General features: G+C 56.7%; 1 protein-coding gene across 1 annotated transcript; it reads right to left on the reverse strand.

Moving 5' to 3' along the window:
* Positions 1-1,572: 1,572 nt before the first annotated feature.
* Positions 1,573-9,444, reverse strand: ATG9A (autophagy related 9A). The gene is made up of 13 exons (XM_010073109.1): positions 9,407-9,444; positions 8,031-8,095; positions 7,576-7,737; positions 7,331-7,472; positions 5,670-6,418; positions 5,159-5,312; positions 4,756-4,935; positions 3,772-4,017; positions 3,251-3,471; positions 2,721-2,838; positions 2,302-2,524; positions 2,016-2,158; positions 1,573-1,935 (listed from the first exon to the last, which is right to left on the reverse strand). Exons 2-13 carry the CDS (start codon positions 8,057-8,059, stop codon positions 1,894-1,896), a joined length of 2,409 nt encoding a protein of 802 aa, XP_010071411.1. The 5' UTR covers positions 8,060-8,095; positions 9,407-9,444; the 3' UTR covers positions 1,573-1,893.
* Positions 9,445-9,524: the final 80 nt, after the last annotated feature.

The following is a 9,524-nucleotide window of genomic DNA, read 5'->3' on the forward strand; positions in this document are numbered from 1 at the left end:
AGGGGAAGCCATGGGAAAGCTTGGATTCCTGGGAGATTTGCTTTCAGTTTCCTTTCACCATGCCCTGACAGCCCCAAGTCAGAGCTGCAGCGGGGTCGTTTCAGCCACTCCTCTGTGGAAGGACCCCAGCAGCACCCAGGTCTGTGGAACCCCTGCCTGGCTCAGTCCTGGCACCAGCAGTGAAGAGCTGATCCCCATCCCAATCTCTGCTTTAGCGTGCTCCCTTTGGTCTCTTACAGACCCCAGAGCAGTCACAGCTCCAGTCTGTCCCTCCCCATCATGGCAGGGAACCCGCCACCCCGAAAGAGCCTGGCCCTGCGTGAGCACCCGGGCCCTGCTCACGCCCTGGCTACCCAGGCGCTCACACGCCCAGGAACAGCACGCACCCAGCCCAGGCTCGAAGGGCAGAGGGTGATAACCCTGGCAGGGGAGGAGGCGGCCCTGCTCCAGGGAGGGCAGAGGAGGGCCTGCGGTGCTCGCAGAGGGCATGGCAAGAGCAAGCAGCCCCTGCCCAAGGCAAGGGGAGGGAGGGCAAAAGCAAAGCCTGGCAGGGGTTAGCTGGGATGCAGATCCTCACATGCTGCCACTGGAAGAGAGGGAAACCAGAACAATGGTGGGATGGTCCTGGCTGAGGCCATGCTGCACAGCTGGGATCCTGATCTCCACCACCACCCCAGGGCCAGGCTGGGGTTTGCCTCTCCTTTCTGGGTTCAGCGCACCCCTTCTTTCCCCGCCCAGGCATGAGCCACCTGCTTTGTACACAGTCTGCACAGCAGCCAAAGCCATGTTGCAAGCAAAAGGATGGTTTCAGGAGGGAAGGAGGAGCTGGGAGCCCCTGGGTGAAACGTGAGACACACCAAAGCCTTTGCTCGGGGAGGAGGAAAGGCCTGTTAACACAGAAATGGCCCCATCGGGAGGACAGACAGATGCACCACAGCCTGGGCATGGGGAAAAGGCCTTTATCATGCCTGGGGGAAGGGAACCAATACACCGAGCACAAGACCTTCAGGGTGGGCTGCAGGGGGCTGTGAGCACTCCTGGCAGAGGCTGGGCTGCCCCACCCCAAGGTCTCTTTGGCACTGCAGGAGGGCCCACTAGCAGCCCACATCCCATGAGTGCTATGCAGGAGGGAGGACGCTGCCCTAGCCCAGGTGTAGGTACAGAGGCTGCCAGGTGGGAGGGACCCTTCCTTGTGTGCAAGGGATGTCCAGCTATAGTGAGAGTCGAGGAAGAGCTGCAGCATCCCCAGATCCCAGCTGGAGCTGTTCCCACCAGCAGCAGCCAGGGCCCATCCCTCTGCAGGGTGCTGGGGCAGAGGGGTGCGCGACTGCCCCACTGCTGTCCTGCTCCAGGCCAAGGGGTACAACACTGGTCCTCTCCGGGAGGGCAAACATGGTCCTGGGCACCTCCTGAGGGCTGCAGGCAGAGCAGGGGTGGTGCTGCAGAGGTCAGGCTGATCCAGACCCCCCTCAACAGCTCCTGCCTTCATTTTGGAGGCAGGTCCCAGCTCCGGGTGGATATCTGGAGCTGGAGCCATCTCCCACCCCTTCAAACCAGTCCACAGTTCCCCACTGCTACTCCTGTCACGTCAGCTTTCGCAGGCTCTGTAGTGATCCTCCAACACGGACGACACAATGTGAACACAGACACATGTATGTACTCACACACGCATTCACCCCACAAGAGTCAGAGTGGCGTTGACTTGACACACGGCTGGACACAAGGTGCCACCGCAAAGCCGCCGGCCTGGCAGTTTTGTCTCTTCGGCAATTGATGGCAACAAAATGGAGCCCAGGACTATCCTGTCCACTCAGGACAGGAGGAGAATAAGGCTGATGCCACATCCTGCTGCCCAGGCGGCTCCCAGTCTGCAGTCCCCATGAGATCCCCAGTCTACAAGGTTATACCTGCCAAGACAAAAGGGAAAGGTGGCACCTATCAGGACCAGCCGCCAGCACCCCATCCTGGCTTCCTGACTACACCTTTCTGCTCTCAGCCACAGCCTTCACCCCTACCTTGTGGATCTGTGGTGGAAGCTCATCCTCTGAGCTCTCCTCTGGCACGGGCTCTGGGTGTCTTGCCGACTGCCCATCCTCAGCCCAGCCTCCCAGAGGGAGGCGGGAGAAGTGTGATGGGGCTCTGTGTACTGTGCCTGGGTCTGCAAGAGAGGGAAGGAGGAATATTAGCTACCTGGGGGACTGTCAGTCTCCAGGGGCAGGCAGGCTGCTCATGCCAGTCTGTACAAGGCATCGGTTATGGGGCTTTGACCCAGAGCTCAGACCTCTACCCTGGCTCCTGTACCTGTGATGCCACCGTATCGCCGCTGGAAGCCAGTCTGCAGCGTGGCCGTCTCCTCGGCAGGCTGCCGCGGTGAGGAAAAGGGGTAGCTGGCAGAGCGAGGGATGGGGACGGTGGCACCACGCTGAGCATCCAGCTCCTCATGGGCGCTCTCCCCGCTCTCATCACTCTCTCGCCGGTGCCAAGTGTGCCGCTCGGGCTCCAGCTGGGCGTGCTGCTTGTGCAACTGCAGGCCAAAACACGAGTGAGTCAGCTGTGTGGGAGAGCCCAGACACCCAAATACACCCTTCTCCCCAGCACCATACACACTCTCGTCTTAGTTCTCACTCACACTGGCACCCCAGTCATTCCAGTCAGGGCACCCCAGTCCCACCTGCCCTGGCCCTGTGCCCCGCTGGCTGGCTCAGCTCCAGGCTGCTCACCTCATGCATGTAGAGTGCGTGGAGACTCATCTCGGTGGAGGCGTACTCCGACAGGATCATGCTCTGTAGCTGACCCTCCCAGGCGCTGCTCCCTGAGCTCACGGTCCTCGCATCGGCACTGCCATAGGACACACAAGTGGTGTTTGCTGCCCAAGTGCTCCCCACACTGCCCAGCCCCTCTCCACTCTAATGTCAGGCTTGCAGAAATCCACTCCTGGGCTGGGTAGGAACAGGCCCTCTGTGGCGTCTCTCCAGATGCACAAGGTGACCAGCACTGCTACGGCACTGCCTCTTCCCTACCAGGGGTTTCTCACCACTGTGGTACCTACAGGAGATCACCAGAACCCCAACACTGTCCCCTGGGGCCAGCCCAAGCACCTGGGCCTAACTCTGCTTATTAACATGTCCCTTGGTATCCCAGGCTGCAGAAACAAATGCCACCATGCATCTAGGACAACTGGATGGTAATTGGACAAGGGTCTAAGGAATCTGCAAGGTGTCTGGCCGCCCCTCTCCAGCCTGCAGCTTACCCAGAGGCTGTCATGGCACTGGCGCCCCGAGGCTGGGCTCCTTCTCCATCCCTTCCTGACATTTGGAAGCTGCTGGGAGGCTGCTGGGCAGACTGGAGCGGGGAGAAGGAACGCAGGGCTGAGGCCACTTCAGAGAGATGGCGGGAAGCCTGTCCATCCCGGCCCATGTGGAAGCCCAGTGCTGAGGAGCCCGCTATCACATTGGCAATCAGGCTGTGCGGCTGCAGAGTCGAAAGGGAGAGAATCACTGTCCTGTGCAGACTTGGAGGGCTGATCCCTGCCAGCGACGCAGAACTGAGGCACCCCAGCTCTCAGCCCCTCTCCCACCCAATAGGTCCCCAGGACAGCCTTCCGCCTTCTCCAGAAACCCAGCAGCAGTCCCAACTAGTGCTGATCTATCATATCTGCATCCTCAGATACAGCCCAGGCAAGAGCAAAATTGCCCAGAGGGCCTGATTATCAGTTTGTCAGGACCCAGCAAGCACCCCAAGAACACCCCGCATCCCCCCCAGCCTGGGCACCTCCGACTCCGACTGCAGGGACTGGATGGAGCTGAAGAGAGCATTTTCGGGGAGCACAGCCTGCTGAGCCAGTGCCACGCTGCTGTCCCGGTGCACCCGCTCCTTCAGGAAGCCGATGAAGGCCGTGCTCTCGCGGGGCGGCTGCCACTTGGGGTTGGTGATAGCAAAGTGCATGAGGGACAGCTCCGTCTTGCCATCCTCGGCCTGCTGGTAAATGGAGGCCTCCGTCTTCCCTGCTGACATCCACTGCAGAGTACAGACAGGTAATGAGGGTCAGACTGGGCAAGAAGCAGCTGTAAAGCACAGCGTCTTCCACCTCCACCCCAGGACTCGTATCACTGCATGGGAACTGGAGAGATGGGGGCAGTCACAAATGACACAGCTGAGTCATCTTGCATTCTCTGGCCTGCAGCAGGAGTGACAACAGACAACAAACGACTGTTCTTAAGAGCTTCCTGCCACAGTGAGTCCACTGCCTCCATAGTTCATGGCCCTGTCACCAGGGAGTCCTTCCTGACAAGTAACCTAAATTCACAGGAAACAGATGGATCCCCTTTTCCTCCACACCAGATTTTACATAATGGAAAATGCTTCCCATCTCCCCAAGGCTGCCTCTCTCCTGGACACACGCAGCCCAGCTTCTATAGTAAGTCAATTCTCAGTGGTCACGCTTTCTAAATGCTCAGATATCCCCATTCCTCTCTCCTGAGGACACAGAACTCTGGGCTGTGAAGACAGGCAAGGACATCAAATAAAGAAATGACAAAGCCTGGCTCATAAAATACCAGGTTAATAATCACAGCTGGGTGATGAGAGCCCTCTGGGGCTGGTGATCTGTGCTGACAGCCCCAGACATCCAGCAGAGAGGCAGGTGGCTGGGCTGTGGGCTGCCAGGAGTGGTGAGTTGTGGCCTCTCATGGGTCTAAAGGACCAGAGACGCTGGTGGGGAGCCCAGGCTGCTCTCCTACCACCCACAGGACTTACCGCTGGGTGGCCATGCTGGCGCACGTCCATCTGGGCAAAGGAGCAGGTGTCGCCCACACCCACCACCTCCACGGTGAAGTTGCGGAAGAAGTCAACAATGTCCAAGGACTTCGGCCGCAGGCAGACGATGAGGATCAGGGGTGTAATGATGGGACTCAGGAGCTCCTCCAGGATGAAGACCTAAGCACAGAGATGATGGGCTCAGCACAAGCTTGAGGATGTCAAAAAATCCACAATCTCAAAGCCAGCCCCCAGCTCCAGCCCAGCTTCCTGGGCAGAGTGTCTCTGAGAAAGCTGCCATGTTCCTCTGCCAGCCCAGGAGCTGCTCAGCTCTCTGGCAGCTTCTCCCTCCTGCAGGGATGGGGGCGAGTCCCCACCGCAGCCCCTTGCAAGCCAAGCTCACCGCTTTGTACTGGAAGAGCTGGGCAAACTCGTCCCTGGTCTCGTAGCGGTGGGCATTGCCCTGCCAGTGGTCAGGCATGTAGTGGATGTGTGCCAGGATGACTCGCAGCAGCTGCTCTGGGCAAAACACCAGGTGCTGGTCAGGGATGAATGATCTGTAGGCCAGGACAGGGAAACATCATGGCATCACACCTCAATTTCTGGGAAATCTCACCCTGCGAGAGCAGGGTGACTGGTCTGTAGCCTTCAGGTCAGCCCAAACCTTCCTGACAGCCGAGCCCTGGGGTGTTGCTGCATAACTCCAGCAACACCCCTTATATCATACAACCACTGCACCCAAGATCACCACTAACCCCTTCTCCTGCCTGTTCCTGACTCTCCCAGCTGTACCCTTCACTCAGGCAGATTCACGTCCATTTGCAACCAAAGAGCAGATTTGCAGGGATGGTGGTCAGCCCCACTGCTCCCCACAGTGCTGCTAGGAGCACAGAGGCAGCAGAGACCCACCTCACCTGCACACTGTGATGCCCACCCCGAGCAGGGTGACTGTGGTCAGGACATGCTCAACCGCCAGCACATCCTCATCGTAGATGGTGAGAGCGATGAGCACAGCCAGGATGGAGCCAGCAAAGAAGGCCACGTTCTTGGCCACAATGGTGAGGAGAGGGGAGATAAAGCAGTTCATGTACTTAGAAGCTGGCTTGTACCCCTTGCTGAGGCGTGAGTGCAGTTCATGGTCCAGCTCGTTGAAGTGACGGAGGTAACAGCGGCCATAGAGAGACCAGCAGCGGGCACCCAGGCTGCCTGGCTCCCGCTTCAGGATTTCTGTGTAGCTGAAGAAGGCATAGAGGATCTGCCAGATGAGGATGAGGGGGCAGAGGAGAAAGTTAGCAATGCCAATCCAAAGGATGCGAGTGCTGAGCTTCTCAGCTAGCTCCAGGCGGTTCCCAGCCCTCTTGTACTCGGCCTTCAGGCTCCACTCGTTCTCAAAGAGGGAGCCAGGCCCCCAGAAGAAGATGAGCTCAAAGTTGTACTTGAGCCCACGTGTGTAGAAGACAGTGTCTCCCAGCAGTGGCAGGCGGAAGCGGATGGGCAGCAGTGACTTGTTCACCATGGCCACCATGTAGTTCTTGAAGCGGAGGATGCGGTGGTAGATGTCCAGCTCTGTCAGCTCCTTTTTGTGGATGCAGATCTGGTGCTCCTTCTGGATCTGCACGATGCGAGCCTGCACCTCCTGCCATGTGTAGTACGGAAGGGTGGACTGCAAAGGGGCAAGCGGCAAGGTTAGGGGCAGGACGAGTCCAGGGACAGAGGCTAGGCTCACCCCACTCAGGTCCTAGCGCTTGCCTCAGAGTGCTGACGAGGCACATGCAACACCAGGACATGAGGCACTTCCCTGCACTGCTTCAGCCTGCAGCAAGCAAACCCCATACCTTGCCCCAGTGCCCTTTACCCCTAGCTTGGTGCAGATGAGTGTTTCCCAGCCACCCACGCACGAGCTGCCTTGGAGGCATGAACACGGCTCCAGCCTCCCAGAGCTGCCAGTCAACAGAGGAAGGGATGTAAGCAGTGTCCCAGAGGGAGCCTGTGGAAAAGCTGGGACAAATCAAGCCTCTTGGCTCACCCCACCTTTCTCAAGACCCAGCCTCTCCTCAAAGGATGCGCACACACCTTTTGTTGTCCATCAGAGCAAGAACTCTGGACTAGGATATATGTGCAAGCCTCAAACCCCATATTTGGCACACCAATCTCCAGTGTGGTCTTCACCAATTAGGCAGCTCCACGACTCAGTTTCCCCCCAGTAAACAAGGAAGATGACGCTGTCCACAACCCAGGGAGGTATGAGGATATCCTTGCTTATGCCTTTTCTGTTGAAAGGCATCACAGAAAAGGCCATTACAGAAGAATAAACAGGCTGCAGACAGCAGAGGTGTGTGCCAGCAGGCAGAGGCAGGCTGGGCAGAGGGAAGTTAACATGAAATAAGTTGGCTGCTGGAAAACAAGCTGAAAGGAGACCTGTGCAGTGATGCATCAGAGGGAATATTGTCCAGTACAAGTCTCTTGGAGAATCTGCCTTCAGAGAGGAGTGAAGGCAAGCTGCTTCTGCCCACCCAGCAAATGCCTCCTGCATCTCTTAGCAGCCCTGCACACGGCCCCTGGCCCAGCTACTTACCATGGGGATTTTGAGGGCATTGATGTAGAAAGAGTGAATTTCCCAGTAGCAGCAAACGTTGTAGATAAATTTGACAAGTCGGTGGATCCAGAAAACTCCAGCTATCACCAGGATGCAGATGAGGAAGCTGTTTGCCTGGATTCTGCAAGCAAGAAGAGGCAAGCAGTGGGAGACAGGCCCAGGCAGGCACCCTGAGTACCTGAGAAAGCAGGAGCAGTGACTAACATGCCCTCCGCTGCCCCTACCTTGCACTGCAAACGTTTGGAGGCAGGAAGGCATCTGGCAGAGTCACCTTAATGGGCTCACTGGGATGCTGGCTGTGATTTACTGCTTTGTTGGCAAAAAGGATGTCGTAATCAACGCAGCTGATAAGAAAAGTGGTGAATGCCACCACAAAGATGAACTGCCTGTGAAAAAAAGGGAGCAAGCGTGAGGGAATTGCCTTTCTATCCCCCAAAAAACAAAGCAGGCAGGGTCACACGTCTTGGAGATACATTTCCACAGTCATAGCTGCAGGAAAGCTCAAGGGCACCAGCTCCTCAACGTGGAATGCAGGTTCGGGGCATGGAAAACCCTAACAAAGGGGAGAACAACTGTAAAGGGAACCCTCCCGCCCACCCAGCTACAGGAGTTCGGCAAATTCCTGTGGCTGTTCCCCAACAGCTGCCACAGCCCCAGCCGAGGGGAAACCTGCACTTACATGAGCTCAAAGATCTCTCCAATGAGCATGCAGGTGAAGCCATTCTTCTGATGCAGGTTATAGATGTGAAAGCTACAGTCAAGGAGAACAGTCCAGAGACTCCTTCCCTCTGATGAAGGGTGGAGAGGCTTGTGTCCCACCAAAAAAAACCAGCCAAGCCTGCTTCCGCCACCAACAGAAACCCCCTCCCACCCCTACTCAGCCAGCTGATTCTCCACTGCAAGGTAACACACTCTACCCAGGTAAAGCAACACTGGGGTAAGAGGACTTGGCTCTATTCAACTCCTTTCTTCCCCCACCCAACACCAGTGGGGGTTCTGTCCCAGCACAGAGCAGTAACTCAGCCTGCCCTCACGCTACACAAGGGTGGGCAGGACAACATAGAGACAGGCAAAAATGCATTTAATACCTCCAGCACCTGTGACTGGTACCTCCTGCTCCCAACTCCTGGCAATGTGTTTAGCATAACTAACACCATTTTACAAGACAAGCAGCCATTCTCTGTGACCCAGAGGGTCACCTATTAGTTCCATTTCCTTCACTATCAAGCCCTGAAGATCCTGTGAACCAAGCAGACTTGTTTACAAACCAAACTGATTTTTTCTTCCCCTCTCTACCGGCCTCAAGATTCCCAGGCACCAGGCCCATCACTCCCTTCCTTGCCAGCCTTGAAGGTCTCAGGCACCTGGCCAACCTGGTGGCAGTGATGACCCTGTCACAGAACAGGGAAGCATAACAGCATGCAGGGCACTGTCCATAAAATCAAGGAGTTACAAGTCCTAAGGGGGAACCTGGACCAGAGCTGCTGCTGGACAGAGAGACCTGGGACCCCCAGTGGCCAGGGATACCCCCACCACCCTCTGCTTCCTCTGAGGACTGAGCAAGTGACTCATATTCTTTTATATGACTTTCGAGTCTAGATTATGATTGCTATACTGATACACCAAAACACATATTAAGATCTGACCTGATCTGCAGAGAGTTCAGGTGATTAGAAACCATAAGCTAAGCAGTGCTATAACATTCAGTACTATGCTACTTATAAAACTGGGGTACACTGATTCTGTTTACGGAAATCCTGTGCTATTCTGATTACAAATTCTATGCTACACTATTCATAAATTCCTGTCACGTGAATAAAGCTTTAATTGCAACTTAGTGCTGTCACCACTCTGCCGAGGATCCCTAAAACAACCTGTCTGTCCCCTCAGTGTCGGGTGACAGCACCCACAGGCACGGAGCCATGTGGTGTCCTGCAGGAAGGGGCAGACGCTGCCCAGGCTCTGAGTCACGCCAACCCCGGTGTTTGTACCGGCGCTGAGCGCCCGGAGGCGGTGGGGTGCATCCTGCCTGAATCCCCCACCGCGAAAGGATATGCGAGAGAAGAAGAGGTCCAGGTTCTCGATGTGATGCCACGGAGCTGAAGGAAGAGAAGTGGGTGGTGAGGGGCCCTCGGCACAACCAGCCGTCCTGCCCGTGCGGCACAACACCCCC

This window comes from Pterocles gutturalis, unplaced genomic scaffold (genome assembly GCF_000699245.1).
Source record: "Pterocles gutturalis isolate BGI_N339 unplaced genomic scaffold, ASM69924v1 scaffold2972, whole genome shotgun sequence".
Taxonomy (NCBI): Eukaryota; Metazoa; Chordata; class Aves; order Pterocliformes; family Pteroclidae; genus Pterocles; species Pterocles gutturalis.